Raw genomic sequence first — 17586 nt, 5'->3', positions numbered from 1 at the left:
TCATTGATGAGATATCTAAAAATAAGAGGAGACAAGAGATCCACTTAATAGATAAAATAGCGTAGGTTATGAAATGTTATCATCTGCTTGTTTTAACAAAAAGAAGAGAGGAACTGCTATATTTTGGAGAAAATCTACTATAATACCTAAGGTCATGGAATCCATTAATGTTTCCAAAGGAATGTATACATTCATAATATTTAAATGTAATGGCAAATGCCATACACTAGCTAATTTTACTGGATCTCTGGTATAGGTGCAAGAGTGGCTAAGGATCACTTAAACTTATTATGATATCATTGGAAGGGTAGTTTAATTTTAGCAGGGGATTTTAACTGCATATCTAGTATGGCAAATACAAGTGAACAGAAGAAAGCTAAAATTCTGCCATCAGCTAAAGCACTAAACAGATGGGCTATAATAATAATTTATTGATATAATAATAAAAGCAGAAGATAAGTCATTGTTTTTCACTCATTATTCTTATGCACATGGGATGCAAACTAGAATTGATAGGATTTATGACTCTACAGATTACTTAATAAAGTGAATTATTTTAAAACTATTCCTCATCCATTATCTATCTGATCATAATGCACTAATTGTTAATATATTAATGGATTTAAGGAAATTTCAGATTATTTATAGAATCCCAGTATATATGACAAAATTAAAAGAATTTAAGAGTTATCTTAAGGAACAAACCAAGAATTTTCTATATTTGAATGATAATGGTCAAATTAGTAAAGTCATACTATGAGACTCTTTATAAATGCATATTAAATATAGAATGGGAAGATGGGCTAGTAATAAAATGAAACAATGAGATAAAGAGTTGTTAGAAATACAAAATGAAGTACATAAAGTGAGGTTTGAACAACAAAGAAATTAAATAATACTGATGTCATTAAAAAGTAATGACAGAATATCAGTTTTAATGAATAAAGTGGAGATAGCTTTTGAAAAATTAAAATTGCACAGTTATGTGATAATTTCTAAAATCTACACAGATTAGCTAATAGAAGCAAGTTGTTAAGCAGAAAGGCACAAATCAATAGTATCTGAAATCCTCACACTGGTAAGCTTACTTCAGATATAGAGGAAATGCTTAATATTTTTTAAATCCATGAGGATTGTAATAAAAATAATAATTCTGATAATTACAAAATTGACAGGTATTTAAAGAAAATGTTATTTATAAACTTAATGACTAACACATATCTACAGTGAGCAAGCCTATTACTCAAACAGAAGTTAAAAAAGCTTTAAAAATAAGAAAAACGTGTACATCTCCTGGGTTAGATGGTTTAAATGTGGAATTATGTAGTCTCCTTCTATTAAATATTTTAGAGTTACTGAGTGATATTTTCAGGATTATTCAGAGAGAAAATAATTCATCCCTTGTGGAAATTTTCTATAATCTCACCTGTGCTTAAACAAGTGAAGGATAATAAGTTAGTTTCCTCATATAGATCTATTTCATTATTAAATGCAGACTATAAACTATTTACTTCTATCTTCACTACAAGATTAAGAGATATAGTAGATGAATTAATGAATAAAGCTCAAACAGGATTTATAGTCAATAGATTGATGTATGATAATATAAAAAGGGTAGTAACTCTCTTAGATTTAACAGAATGAATGAACAAGAAATTGGCACTAATTAGCTAAGATATTGAGATAACTTTTGATGCTGCAGCTTGAAACCACTTGTTTAAAACTTTAGAAGCACTTGAATTTCCAGAACAATTTATTTGAATAGTAAAAAAGTAGAACCTGTATAGAGACTCCAAAACATATGTTCAAGGATTTCTTAAGGATTCAATTTAAACAAAGGCAAAAAGCAAGGGTGCCCCCTTTTCCCCTCTACTTTTTGCATTAGTCATCGAACCCTTAGCTAATAGTATAAGAAACAATAAAAATATTGATGAGTGCTCAATTAAAAAAGATTGTCAATCTAAAATACAACTCTTTTTGCAGATGATATGTTCCTAACTGCAGGAGATTTAAATTATTCAATTGAAGAAATAGATGAGGGAAATTGAAAAGTTTCAAGCAGTATAACTGCTGAAATTCAATAATAATAAAACTGAAACTTTAGTGTTAAATTAATTACCAGATAGTAAGTTTAAAGATAAACATAAGTACAACTGGGAAAGAAAAGAACTAAAATATTTTGAAATAAAAATCGATCACGATGTGAGTACGATTATAAATAATACTTTTGAAAAAATAATTGAAGACATGTTACTTCTTATTAAAAAATAGAATGAATGTTTTTTTTTTACTTTTTGATGTTAGGTTGATACTTAATAAAATGATTGTATTACCCAATATTATATACACATTACATCAATAGCTTTAGTACCTGACAAAAACTTTTAAAATATGTAAAAAATGTTAACTTCATTCTTATGATATGCTAAAAAGCTAAGAATTGCTTGTATAAATCATATAAGATTGTGGCAGTATTGTGGAATTAGCTCCTAGCTATTCCATTGCTGCAAATTTTAAGGGTCTATATTATATAAAAAAATGCAAAATGTTGAACACTCACATGAGTGTAAATTCAGGAATTCGAAATTGCTATTGTGAGGGGCTGCACCTCCCTACCCCCACTAACTATATAACATTCATGAGCAAATTTTACTAAATATTTATAAGTATATCAAATATCATAAATTAGAAATATGTAACAATCCTTTCATCTGTTTAATGAAGTTTACCTCAGAAGGAAATTTATTTCAAAATGCATACTCTGCATATATAAAATTAATTCTTATAATAGCTCATAGATATGTTTTTAAACTCCATTAATACCAAAAATGGAAGTTTTTGTGTTTGTCCATTGCATGCACCTATAAATTTAAGGAAACTCAGAATAATGTTAAAAAAAATATATTAAAAGGAGTGGATTAATATTATGGAGTGATTGCTTTGAAAAAGAAAAAGCTACATCACCACAATATTTATGAAAGATTATAAGTTGGGTGACATTGTTAACCAGTTAGTATTATCCATCAGTAAGAAATTAAATGAATTTGTAGATAATATGAGTGAAGAGAAACATAACACTATTCCTCATTATATGAATATATGAATGATATCATCGAAGGCAAATTGACCTACAAAGGAAGTTTATCCAAATTATATTTGTTAATTATAAATAATAATAATAATTTTGATGGAAATTTCTGGGACTTTTTATATAGTAGTGGATTGAGTGATGCAACAGATGGTAAAAATAAAACTTTATTACTTAAATCAGTTAGTCAAACTTCTTCAAGTTTATACTGGAAAGTTTTTATGTGAAAATATATACATATAATATATTTTATGCCTTATAAAATCTCTATGTTTGTTTAAATGATTTCTTCAGTCTGTTGAAGATGCAGTAAAGATGTAAAAGCTGATTGGACACACATGTTTATGGATTGTAAAAAAAGCAAATGTATATTGAGAAGAGATAAATATATTTTAAGAGGTTACGGTCTGATAATTGTTCTTTAACAAGATTAATAATACTGATGAATGTTTCAATTTCTTTATCTGTTAAAGCCAAACAAAAAAAATTGTTCTGGACTCTCTTGGCAGTAGTTAGAAGAGTTATTACCAAAAAATTGGAAATCAAATTCAGTTCCTACATTCAAAGAAATTTTAAATTTAGCAATACTATGTAAATCTGAAAAAGAAGTGATCATAATAATATCTATAAATCATGCTAAGACTTTTAGTGGTTGGGTCTAGCCTTGAAATGTTACTACTGAGATACCAAGACACTTAATGTGTTAATTGTATAACATTACTCTGATTATTCAATGTATTCCTAACACTGTATAATAGTATTTGAGGTTCAATTTCTTCCTTTCTGTGCATATATTGTAAACATTGTAAATTGATAAAAAATTCTTTAAAAAAATCCATATCCTTATGGAAATCAAGTTAGAGATGACTGACCATAACAGCCTGTAACTCAGGCACTTTTCTTGAAGAAGTCAGAACAATAAGCAACACTGTTTCCCAAGATAAGAACCTCAAACCAGCCTCATGAGCTGGTTCAAGAGGAGACAGTGTATGCTTTTCTAAAACAAAATTAAGATCCTGAGAAGATGCCACCTGTCTGTTAGGTGGATGTTTATGTAAAACTCCTTTCCAAAACTGCTTCACCAGAAGTAAAGTAGAAGGGGTAGGGGTATCCTAGATCACACAAGCAAAAATAGGTGACAGATTAATCTTGATGGAAGAATAAGAATGGCCAGATGGTGATAATAACTCACATAAATACTCAATAATCACAGAAGTCTGAGTATTAAAAGCAACCTGATTCTTAGAATGGCATCAACTGGAAAACATTTCCCACCTACTCATATAAGATTTTCTTGTAGCAGGTTTCTTTGACACCTTTAATACCTGCTGCACTTTTTCAGAAAAGGGTACTTAAAAGGTACTCAATTTGTATCATCCAAGCAGTCAGCTGAAGAGACTGAATATTGGGGTGTATCAAACTCCCCTTGTCCTGTCTGAGTAAAGCCATTCTGTGAGGAAACCTATGGTAATTGCCCTTGGCCAATTACAAAAGAAGAGAAAACCTCTGTTGTCTTTGCCAAAATGGTGTCACTGCAATTTTCTTGCAAGTACCTCCACATCTTCAGAAGAAGCATGGCTATCAAAGGAAGGAGTGGAAAAGCATACAGGGACATTCCCATCCATGAAAATGAAAAAACATCTGTCTTCCTGCCCTGCTTCATGGTGTTCTAGAGGAGAATTTTTTTAACTCTCTGTTTTCACTGGGGGTAAACAGATTCACATGTGCTCAACTTCCATTTGTGAGCATCTGTCCTGGTCCTTTTCAGCTTGTCTGCTACAAGGTTTTGGTCTGACAGGATGTATGTAGCTTGGTGGGACAAATTGAACTGAGTTACTATATTCCAGGCATCCCATAGCTAGTTTGCAAAAAGAGTGAGATCTGGTTCCCCTTTATTTGCTTATGTTCCACATCACTGTGGTGCTGTCTATGATTACTAACAAAGGGCCTGAAATCCAAAAATGGTTCAGAAATTTTAGACCATTTATAAGAGTTATTCTCTTGACATTTATGTGCCTTGACTTGTTTGTTCCATAGACCCTGCCTTTTTACTTCCTTGAAAACAACTTCCCAAGCAACCTGAGGCAACTATAATTACTGACTAACTAGGGGCTGGCAGAGAGGAGGGAAGATCTATGTTGAAAGACAACTGATTTACCTACCAAGCCAACTCCCTTTTTACAATCCTAGCACTGGAATTTGAAATGATAGAGTGTGCTGCTGTTGAGTTTACCTGAAGTCCCAGGCTAAGAAACAAATTTAGCACCCAGTATAGAGATTCTTGACAAGGAGTCTGCAAAAATGAGACAATCATCTATATAAGGAAACATGTTAATGCACTGCAATCTGCAGTGAGCTCTAACAGGAGCCAGACACTTTGTCACCACTCTTGAAGCTATAGATAACTCAAAAGGAAATACGCCAAACTGAAAATGTAAAGAAGATATAAAGAAATTAAAACATATGTGAAATTGTTACTTACTGAAATGTAATGGCAAAAAGTCACCAGAAGAAACTGGAAGGTAGGATGAGGAGTAAGAGTGCCTATAGAGAAAGCAGTCTTAACTTTGGAATTGTGATATGCATGTTTATACAGGTTTATAAATTATAGATTTAGAACATGTCACCAGGAATTTTCTTCTTTTAGCACCAAAAAGATTCTTGAATAAAATCTTTTCCTTATTTGGGCTGAGGAAACAGGTTCTAGCACCACCCCCTGCAGAAACATCTGATTTAGAACAGGAGGGAACAAGATAGCTTGACTGGGAGGATATGGAGCAATCTCTTTGAAAATGAGTAAGGGAGTTCCATTGCCAGCTGTAATATTTTACAATGATTCTCAAAACTCAACTGTCTTAAGTTATTTGATACCATAAAGAATAATGAAGATGTAAACTCTAGGACAGATCTGGGATAGATTCACAGGGTTGTCAGGCAGAGAAGGGCAAAAATCCTGAATGCTCATATAGTTAGTCTGATTTGTTTAGGATTACCTGTTCTGGGGAGGATCCTTGTTTCTTCTTAGATCCACCCTACCATTCATTTTTGAAATGCTGTTTACCTGAACCTTGCGGAGTATGCTTGTTCGGTTTCTAAAAGTAAAGCTTGAACTGGAAAAAAGTTTGTTATTTTTTCAAAAGAAAGGTTGAGAAATCAGAGTAACCCCCGATTTAACTTTCTCCTAAATTATCTTTCCCCCCTTTCATCAAAACCTTTAACATCTTCTGGAGAGGAAGAATCAAGTAATACCATTCTATCCAGAGAACCTTTTACATTTTCTGATTTGATATCCTCAGTCAAATTCTAAAACTGTAACCAAGCAAAACTTCTTAAAACAGAGTCAGCGGCAGCAGCGGTGTGGACATTATCAGTACCAAAAACACATTTCACAAAATGTTAAATTACCTGAGACATAACAGAAATTATAAAGCATACATGAGTTTTAGCATCAGAAGGAGGGAAAACAGCAATTAAATTTCTTAAATTGCCATAGAAAGACAGCAAAAACATAAGCATGTGCCAGGCAATTCACAATTCTTTTTTTACTCAAATAATTTTATTTTCAATTAAAAATAACATTTACATAATATTTTCAAATATTAAACAACTATATACAATATTTACCAAACTTGAAAAAGGAAGCCGGCAAGACGATAAACTTCAGCAGATGCACCAATTCCAGACACAGTGATGCTGATAAACTGCAAGTTAAAATTTTATTTTAAGCTCAACAATAATAGGCTTTTCATCAGTGTCCCACACCAACTTCATCAGAAAAACAAACCACACATTCCAGTTTACACCTTAATAAAAAGCTCATAAATCACATGACTACTTTGCAATTAAGCCAATACATTCACAACACCTGCTCAAACCCTTCCCTGAGGACTCAACCTTACTGAACAAGCAGTAAAAGGAATATCCATACTTTTGTAAGTCATGCTGAAATAGATAAAAAATAGATGAAGAAATTAAAATGGATGCAATCTACAAAAATAAATACAATAAAATTACCTAACTAAACTTCTTAATTTTAAAATACAAGAAATGGATAACATTCCATTTAAGCCTGGATAATGATAAGCTTCTAGTTTTAGCTGCCAAATTAATTCCTTTTGTTCTAAAAGTAACATATCTGGACCCCCCCTATTGGAAGGAACTACCTGATCAATGACTGAAAAAGTAAATTCATGACCCAGGTATTCCTTAACATGCCTGGCAAGCGCATTCTCCATCTTCTCTTTTTTTGATGGCATAAAGGTGTTCATAAAGGCGTTCCTGAAGTTTCCTGTCAGTTTTTCCTATATAAAACACCGGACATGAAGAGCACCTAGCCAAATGTACCACATGTGAACTGGCACAGTTAAATCTACCCCTGATGGGGTATTTGGTCTCCCAATACTAAAAAAGGTCCCTGCTTTAATAAACCTACAGTATTTGCACATATTGCATTTGTACATCCCCTGAACCGGGACATGGTTCAATTTCATTTGTAGAATACTCTTCAGATTCAACCCCCTCCTAAACACCACCTTGGGTGTAATCTCAAAACGTGAGTTACCTTGCATGTCTAATCGTAAAATACTCCAATTTTTCTTTATGATGGAGGAAATGTCCCCTGCATCAACACTGAAAGTTGTAATAAAACTGCAAAGGTAATTCACATGGGCTTGCATATAGGATGGCTCGGGGTTCTGGGGTCCTACATTATTGCCCAAAATTCATACGTAGAACCCATTCTTCCTCTTACCACAAACTTCCTTGACCAATTCTGATATGAGATGGTCCGGGTATCCCCTGTTCAAAAAAAGGCCACAAATAAACTCACAATCTTCAAGGAAGTCGCTGAACTTAGACACCATCCTCGCTACCCTCACCAACTGCCCCTTTACTATCGACCTCTTCTGATGGAAGGGGTGACTGCTCTCAAAATGTAAATAACTGTTAGAAAAAGTTACTTTACAATGAATTTTAGCAGTAAAACAGCCTAGAGGGATATCCTTAAATAACTCCACATCTAAGTAAGAGATCCTCTCCTTGGAAAAATTGAATGTAAATTTCAAAAAACTGGTGGACACATTTCTAAAGACTCCTGGTCATTTCTTGAGAGGGTTAATCGTACCCCTTGTACAGGGGAGAGTAATTTCTTGACAATCGATGTTATTGATTTGTACTCTTCCATCCCCCATTCCATAGCGTTAGAATGGATTGAAGCTATCATGACCATTAAACAGGCACCTGCTGGGGACATTCTGATGGTGAGGGAGTTATTGGACATCATTCTGACCTGTAATTTTTTCTCCTTTAACAATCATTGGTTCCACCAATTAATAGGGGTCCCTATGGGGTCTCCTTGTGGGGCCAGCGTTGCTAATTTGGTGATGACTTACTGGGAGAGAGAGTTTGTTTTCCCTAATCCTATCATTCAGGAGAAAACCCTGCTTTACACTAGATTCTTGGATGATATTTTTATCATCCTACAGGGGGAGAGGGAAGTGGCTGAGACACTGTTAGATAGTTTTAATACCTCCACCAGTTTTTTGAAATTTACATTCAATTTTTCCAAGGAGAGGATTTCTTACTTAGATGTGGAGTTATTTAAGGATATCCCTCTAGGCTGTTTTACTGCTAAAATTCATCGTAAAGTAACTTTTTCTAACAGTTATTTACATTTTGAGAGCAGTCACCCCTTCCATCAGAAGAGGTCGATAGTAAAGGGGCAGTTGGTGAGGGTGGCAAGGATGGTGTCTAAGTTCAGCGACTTCCTTGAAGAATGTGAGTTTATTCATGGCATTTTTTTGAACAGGGAATACCCGGACCATCTCATATCAGAATTGGTCAAGGAAGTTTGCGGTAAGAGGAAGAATGGGTTCTACGTACCAATTTTGGGCAATAATGTAGCACCCTAGAACCCCAAGCCATCCTATATGCAAGCCCATGTGAATTACCTTTGCAGTTTTATTACAACTTTCAGTGTTGATGCAGGGGACATTTCCTCCATCATAAAGAAAAACTGGAGTATTTTACGATTAGACATGCAAGGTAACTCACGTTTTGAGATTACACCCAAGGTGGTGTTTAGGAGGGGGTTGAATCTGAAGAGCATTCTACAGATGAAATCGAACCATGCCCCGGTTAGGGGGATGTAAAAATGCAATATGTGTAAATACTGTAGGTTTATTAAAGCAGGGACCTTTTTTAGTATTGGGGAGACCAAATACCCCATCAGGGGTAGATTTAACTGTGCCAGTTCACATGTGGTATATTTGGCTAGGTGCTCTTCATGTTTTATATAGGAAAAACTAACAGGAAACTTCAGGAATGCCTTTATGATCACCTTTATGCCATCAAAAAAGAGAAGATGGAGAATGTGCTTGCCAGGCATGTTAAGGAATACCTGGGTCATGAATTTACTTTTTCAGTCATTGATCAGGTAGTTCCTTCCAATAGGGGGGGTCCAGATACGTTACTTTTAGAAAAAAAGGAATTAATTTGGCAGCTAAAACTAGAAGCTTATCATTATCCACGCTTAAATGGAATGTTATCCATTTCCTGTATTTTAAAATTAAGAAGTTTGGTTAGGTAATTTTATTGTATTTATTTTTGTAGATTGCATCCATTTTAATTTCTTCATCTATTTTTTATCTATTTCGGCATGACTTACAAAAGTATGGATATTCCTTTTACTGCTTGTTCAGTAAGGTTGAGTCCTCAGGGAAGGGTTTGAGCAGGTGTTGTGAATGTATTGGCTTAATTGCAAAGTAGTCATGTGATTTATGAGCTTTTTATTAAGGTGTAAGCTGGAATGTGTCGTTTGTTTTTCTGATGAAGTTGGTGTGGGACACTGACGAAAAGCCTATTATTGTTGATCTTAAAATAAAATTTAACTTGCAGTTTATCAGCATCACTGTGTCTGGAATTGGTGCATCTGCTGAGGTTTATCGTCTTGCCGGCTTCCTTTTTCAAGTTTGTTTTGTTTTGCGGCATTTCAGTTTTTTTTATATACAATATTTACATTAGCCTGACTTTCAGCTATATACATTGTATGTTAGTAAATATAGAATTAACAAATCAGTTATCAGAGATACAGTATTGATTACTGCAGAGTGTCCAACAAAGATATAACTTTCTTCCAAGGATTATTTACCAATGGCCTGGGATAGATTCGTAGTTCTTTGATTTTTATTTCCATCGATGCAGTTGTCCTCAGTAAAGTGTAGAATTCTTCTGAGGTCGGTAGTGTATTTGAATTCCACCTTGTGGTTATGCATTTCCTAGATATAGCAAGTATTGTCCATAACAAATACATATTTGTCTTATTCAGGTAGGGAGCTTCATTTACATTTAGTATAAGCAATGCTTTAGTTAAGGTAAAATATTCATTAAATGAAGCTTGTAAAAATTGATTAATTCCATTCCAAAATTATTTAATTTTATTACATTCATAAAAAATATGAATCCAGTCTGCTTTATTTGGCTGTTCACACCTCCAGCAAAATCCATTTGTAGTTGAACTGATCTTCTTAATTCTATCTGGTGTTAAAAATGCTCTACGTAAATATTTCCAGTTAAATATTTTCCAGTACTGTGTGTTAGAGGTGTAATTAACTGATAGTAAGATGTTAGATTTAATTTCTTCTGTTAACTGTAATGAATGTCCTTTTGTTAGGAACTGCCAGTATGATGATTTGGGAATTGTTTTATATGTTATTAACTCTTTGTATAGCTTTGAAATGGAATTTTTCTTTTCAAAACTATTATATATGAATTCATATAGAAAATTGATTAGATTTGGAATAACTTTAAATGAGGAATTATTAATTAATCTGCATAAACCTTGAGTGTACATTAGAATGCTTTATAAGGTTAACCAGTCTTGTGTTGGAATATTGTAAGCACATTTTATCATATGTATATCTAAAACATTTAATTTACTTACACATTGAAACCAGCATAAGAATCCATTTTGTTCCCAGGAGGTTATTGTCTCCCTATATATTTTGTGAGGAAAGTTCTTAGTGATGGTAAACTGGGCTAAAAGGTCAAACCAAAGTTTTAGATCTATGTTTGCATTGATAAGTTTCCTAAAGGAATTGATGTAATGATTAATCAGAAATGTTTTAGAAGGTTTTGTTATATTATATTGTATACTAATGCATAGTATGCACCAGGGTTTGTTAGATTTGTCTAATAATAAGAATTTTTTAATAGATTAAATCCATTTATTAATATAACCGTTGTTAATTCTTTCCAATTGGCAAAATAATTTGGGTTTATCCAGTCTGTTGTAGTTTTAAGCACAGATGCTTTTATATATGTTTCTATTTCTGGGAAGTTCAATCCGCCTTGTTTCCAGGGTCTAATATAGGTTCATAGGTAGGTACTAGGCTATCGGCCCAAGGGCCTATGCAAGCCTAGCCAACAAGGTTCCCTGGCTTACGCCACCCAAGAAAGTTATTTTCCTGTGCCACTGACGAGCAGAGACACAGAAGTGATCCCCGGAGTGTATTTCCTATTTCCCATCCACTCATCAAGATTTTTCTTGAAGAGTGCTAATGAAGAACTTTGCTTGACATAGATGGGTAGCCTGTTCTAGAGTATGGGAAGTCTCTGGGATAGGAATCTATCCCTCCAGCATGTCCTGTTTATTGTGGTGACAAGGTTTAGGTCCCTAGAGCATGTAGCATGGAGGGATTGGGATTTCTTTAGGTGTAGCATGTCCAACAGCTCTGGGTTTGACATAGCTTTATATGTTAGGCAGAGATCACCTCTGAGTAGGCGATATCCTACGGAGTAAAGCTGGAGTTTTTTGAGGCGGTCAGTGTAGGGCATTTGTTTGAGTCTAGTAATCCTCTTTGTGAGGTACTTCTGTGGCGTTTCCAGCTGCTGCAGATGTCTTGTGAGGTACATTCCAAAAGGGGCGTTGTACTCTATAATGGGTCTAATGAGTGATGAGTAGAGGGTAACGCTGACCTCTTTTTTCCTGGACGAGAACCCTTTTATGATGAGGTGTGCCATGTAGAAGGACTTCCTGACTACTGTGGTGATGTGACTATCAAAGGAGAGACTACTGTCCACCTGGGTCCCAAGGTCTCTTATCACGCATTCGGTGTTAAGTAGATTGCTGCCTATGTGGTAGTTCATGGGTACAGAGTTTTTACCAAAGGGGATGACACTGCACTTTTTGGCATTGAGCTTGAGGCCATGGCTCTGACACAAGGCATCTGTCTCAGAGAGGCCTTTCTGTAGAATGTTCACATCATTTGGGGATTTGACTATGGCTCCTAGTTTGCGGTCATCTGTGAACTTCGTTAGCCAGAGGCCTTCTGTGTTAGCCTGTACTTCAGAGAAGTAGATACCAAACAGGAGCGGTCCCAGGACGGAACCCTGTGGTACTCCACTTGTCACTTGTTTGAGGTCAGATTTGGAGTCTGCAACTTTTACAGTGTGGGTTCTGTCAGTGAGCCAGTTGGCAACCCATTTTGTGACGTAGGGATTTATGCCTAGTTTATTGAGTTTAGCTATAATTCCAGAATGGGGGATGGTGTCGAATGCTTTGACGAGGTCAAGATAGGCTGTGTGAACCACTTTACCCTCATCTACGGCTTTGGTGACTGCCTCAAAGAAGTCGATCAGGTTCAGGGGGCATGATCTGCCTTTCACAAACCCGAACTGGGTGGGATCCAGAGTTTGGAGGTTACCAATGTCTTATGTCATATGATGAGATAGAGCTACTCTATTCTTTTTGGGATACCATAAAAATTTTATTAAACATGAGTTTATTTCTTTAAGACTGCATCTTTCAGGAATTAACTGTATTGCTAATGTTGCATATAGTATTTTTGGCAATAAGACCATTTTTATTAATTGCAATCTGTCTTCAAAAGTTAATATTATTTTGTTCCACTTTTCTATATATATTTTTATTGTTTCAATAATGTTGTTATAATTTATTAAAACTGTTTCATTTAGAGTTTTGCATAACACTATCCATAAATAATTTAGCGCAAGTTCTTGTTTCCCTATGATGGATTTATCTATAACTTGCAGATCTTTTTTCTTATTTAAAAATAGAAATTTTGATTTTGATCTATTAAAGTGTAGACCTGAAATCTTATAGAATTTCTCTATTACTTCTTCTAGCTCTTCTAATGACTCTCTGGCGTTGATAGGGTTAATAAAATATCATCAGCCAAAAGCATTATTTTTAGATATGTACTGGTCATAGACTTCTATTCCTTTTATTCATGGATTATTATGTATTATTTCTGCAAGTATTTCTACAGCCAAAGCAAATAGAATATGAGATAGGGGGTATCCTTGTTTTCTACCTTTCATTATATGGATAGATTCTGAGGTGAAAGGACCTAATTTAATGTAGGCTAAGTTATTAATATGTATAAAAATAAAATAAAATGCTGTGTCAGTAAGAAGAATGTAGATTTATTGTATCCAAAGCCAATAGTAAGCGCTTTCGTCAGAGACTTCTTCTGACGAAAGCGCTTACTATTGGCTTTGGATACAATAAATCTACATTCTTCTTACTGACTCGTTTTATTTTATTTTTCGTGTCTGAAGTTATTTGCGTGCTGCTATTTTTTGGATTATTAATATATATGTTTTTTAGTAATAAGATGAAGGAAGGAGGAAATTCAGATAATGCTAAAGTTTTAAATAGATATTGCCAGTTGAGGGAATCAAAGGCTTTTTCTATGTCTAATCCGATTACAAGTGCTTCTCTATCTTCTTTAACAATTCACAATTCTTAAGGAAAAACTGTAGGAAGATAAACTAATTCACCAAACTTATCCAAAACTTTTCACAGTTTGTCAGAAGGGATACGATTGGCAGCTGAAAGAAACTTGGTAAAAGTTACATTTGATAAGGAAATAACTGCAAGAAATGCTTTGGGATTCAACAAAAGGAACTTATAAGACTAGGGCACTTTATATAACTTATCAGACTTTTTACGAGCAGACTGTTAAGAGAATTGCAGGCTTAAAAAAAGATCCTCTAACGGTGGCAAAACTGAAGGGATAGGTTCAGGTTGAGGGAAATTCACCTATAATATATCATAGTATCTATGTTGAGATTCAGATATGTCCTTCCCACTGAATAAAGATCCTCATATTGGCAATACTATAAGAAAGCAACCATTCTTCAGAAGGTAAATTGGAGGAAGAACTGTTTTGAGAATGAAAATCTCCCTACTGTAAAGAAGCAATATGAGAAACACAGTCATATTCCAAATCCTGTCCATAAGGCTGGGAATCAGATTCTGGCAGGAAAAAAAAATACGTTCTTCTTCCTCTGAAGAGGATAATCATATTTCAATGACTGAAATGCACTCAACAATCCCATTTCCAAACCTAGCCAGTTATCTGTTCCAGGTTAGGAAAAATGCCTGGAATTATGCTTTCTTATTTTAGGAGACCCCCCCCCCATTACAAAAGAACAACTGAATATAGGGTCCCTGCCCCAGGGAAGAGGCTCTTCTGTGCGGTTAAGTGAAGGAGCTTCCCTGTATCTTCATCAAAGCCCACAAGGGTGGTTATCCCTGCAAAAACAAAGGCAAATGAACAGCTGCAGGGGCTGTATCTGACCGTGGTCCATAGTGGTATCTCAAGAAGCAACAACAGATGGACCAGCAAAAAAAGGTGAGAGCTCTGAGGAGCAACTGATAGCCACAGTGCAGTAACCCATCAGTCCTTGAGGCAAGGGAGATGCTAGCCTGAAGACCAAAGCTTCCCAGACAAGTTTCATGTTTTTGTTGCTTAGTGAAGAAGGAACAGACTTAGCTGAACTTTGATCCCTGGTATAGCTGTGAACAAAGTCTCTCAAGCGACTAGAGGAGATAAGAAGAGTTGATAAAATCTCTTTGACAAAAAGGAAGTTTATTGGGAGAAAATGTTTTAGTCATTAGCACCAAAATAACCACCCCTAGCCCATATGAATACAGTAATACATAATCAGTACACTTTTCTTCAAAAAATTCACTAACCTTCTTAAAATTTTAAGGAATTCCCACTGGGATTCTGCACCAGGATACAGACAGAAAAGGAGCCTGATAAGTAGTTAATAGAACTAACAAGAGTTAATCAGAAGTTCTGACAAAAATGGAAACTTTTTAAAAGAGGTTTCTTTTTGTCAAGACCACCCTGTTCAATAATGGACTAGCTCTATATAATGTTCCTGAAGCTGAAGTAAAGTGTTACAATCTTTGGAAAGACAAACGAAGTTTATACCGAATTTTCCTCAGAGAATAAATTTAACTCCGAGAGAAACTAAATGATACCTCTCCACGAAAGGACAGAAATGACCTGAAACAGAGCAATTAAAGTAAAACGACACTTTTGTATTTTCTTAATTGGAAGGAAATCACAACAGAGAATGTATCTGTCCAGCTAAGGAGAAGCTCTGGTTAACTCTCCATCTTCTGAAGCCTGCAGTGGAGCACACTATGGTGGCAAGAAAGTTCAGAGATATTTCACAACCTAGCCACTGACTTTATTCATAGCCTCACCCTTACAGGTGGCTAGGGTGCAAGAAAGGAGCACTAACACTTTAGAAACCTGGCCACTGGGTCCAGATCTTCCAACACATTCCATATGACTTAAGCTTACTGCAGCAATGATCTTATGATGAACATTTCCTTAATCCATCTGTAACAGTGATAATATACAAGTCACTTGTAAACAGCAATAAAAATGAACAAGATTGAGCAGGAACAGAGTTTTACTTCTTTATACTTCTATTTGACATGAATGCCATGAATCAACAACTTAATAATAGCTTCTAAAGTTGCAACATCAAATTCAATACTTCTGTTGCAAAATTAATTTTATATTTATCTATTTTATTCATTTATTTAGTTACATTTTGTTAAATAAGTTAGCCTCACTGGTCTAATGGCCTCTTTTCAGGAAAGACTCAAGATGGTATTTATATGCAGTATTGCATATTTGTATTTATATGCAATTTCACATAAATACTTATGCAGTTTTAAGTAATAAGTATATCTAATCTCATTAATGTTTCAGACTGAGGCTTTTCTTCAGATATTTTCCATATTATCTCAGGACAGAATTTCTGTATAGTTTTCAACACTTCCTGTGAGTTATTCTAGTATTTATTCATAATGGTGTGGATTTTCTCCCTAATTTTCACTTTATGACTAAAGCGTGTCATCTTGAATTTATCCCTTCATGTTATATATCAAGTTGTGTATTTTTGCATTATTGCACTGAATGTTTATATAACATGCTATATTTGTTTTTCCACAGAAGATAAATATGTATTCTTATTCTGAGTTATATTTCAGTTATGTCAGGCAGTAGTAATGTAGTTGTTTAGTTTCTTTTATCTGTTAAATGAAAGCATAATAGATTACATGTATGGCATAAATAAAGGCAAATAAAGAAAGAAACATCAAAGAGGGTATTAGAGGTTACTATATTTTTAAACCAGATTGTTACAATTCACATTATAGATGAAATGATGTGGCAAAATTAACTACAAAATGTCAGTTTTAATGACATTTAAAGAAATATTTTAACTTTTTTTTTGTTTCATTTTTAGGTGAAGGACGATACAATTTACTCAGTGATAACCAAACCACAACTTTCTGTGGACTAGCAAATGGACCTGTTAGTAAAATTAGATATGTACATACAACTGAGTGCAAATACTGACATTTACAAATAAAAAGGACTCGTACTTCTAATATTAATTTCATTTCAAGGACACAACAGTTGGTTTGTTGTATTTTACTGCTATTTGAAGTATCATGGTCTTTAAGCAAAGAAGTGTATTGATAATTTCTTGTCTCACTAGTGACATTGTTATAAAATTTAATATTGTCTCTGAAATTTCAATGGGATCACATATATATGCCTTCCAAATATGCAGAAAAGTCCAGAAGATTTAGAATTTTTCTTGGAAGTGTTTGTATAGGTATTTCATACCCCGAGCAGTCTCCAAATAATTTTTCCTCAGGTAGATGGCAAATGTTGGGGCAGCCACGGTGGTGCAGCGGTTAGCATTGCCACCTCACAGCAAGAGTTTCTCCAGTTTGATCCTTGGCTGGGGTGCCTTCTGTGCGGAGTCTGCATGTCCTCTCTGTGGTCATGTGGGTTTCTTCCGGGTACTCCAGTTTCCTCCCAAAGACATGCTGTAGATGGATTGGACACTCCAAATTGACCCTAGGCATGAGTGAGTGCGTGTGTGCCTTCTGTGGAAGGTTGGGCACCGGGCTGGCAACTCGACACTGTAAAACTCCACTGCCAATCATGAGTGGACAGGTGATCCACTGTGGCATCCCCTAACCAGGAAAAGCCAGAAGAAGATGGCAAAGGTTGGAGGCATAATAGGGAAGAAAGAGGAAACTGGGTACATATGTTTTGGGAGTTTAATGAGTTGGCAGACTTAAAAAATTCCTTCGTATTAATGAAACTTTTTATTGCATCCAGATGGATGGAAAGACTTGCAATTACATGGGG

At 34.7% G+C, this 17586-nt stretch overlaps 1 protein-coding gene across 1 annotated transcript in view; it reads left to right on the top strand.

The window, feature by feature from the left end:
* LOC122798580 (hepatocyte cell adhesion molecule-like) overlaps positions 1-17094 on the top strand; it is a 607511-nt gene extending 590417 nt beyond the window's left edge. Inside the window, exon 6 of the mRNA XM_044067644.1 lies at positions 16667-17094. Within this exon, the coding sequence (XP_043923579.1) occupies positions 16667-16723 (57 nt within the window). The 3' untranslated portion in view covers positions 16724-17094. The remainder of the gene's footprint in view (positions 1-16666) is intronic.
* The last annotated feature ends 492 nt before the right edge of the window (positions 17095-17586 follow it).

Source organism: Protopterus annectens, chromosome 3.part1 (assembly GCF_019279795.1).
Source record: "Protopterus annectens isolate FY-2018-M chromosome 3.part1, PAN1.0, whole genome shotgun sequence".
In the NCBI taxonomy this organism is placed as follows: domain Eukaryota; kingdom Metazoa; phylum Chordata; order Ceratodontiformes; family Protopteridae; genus Protopterus; species Protopterus annectens.
Note: the sequence above shows the minus strand (reverse complement) of the source record. Positions and strands in the feature narration are given on the sequence as shown.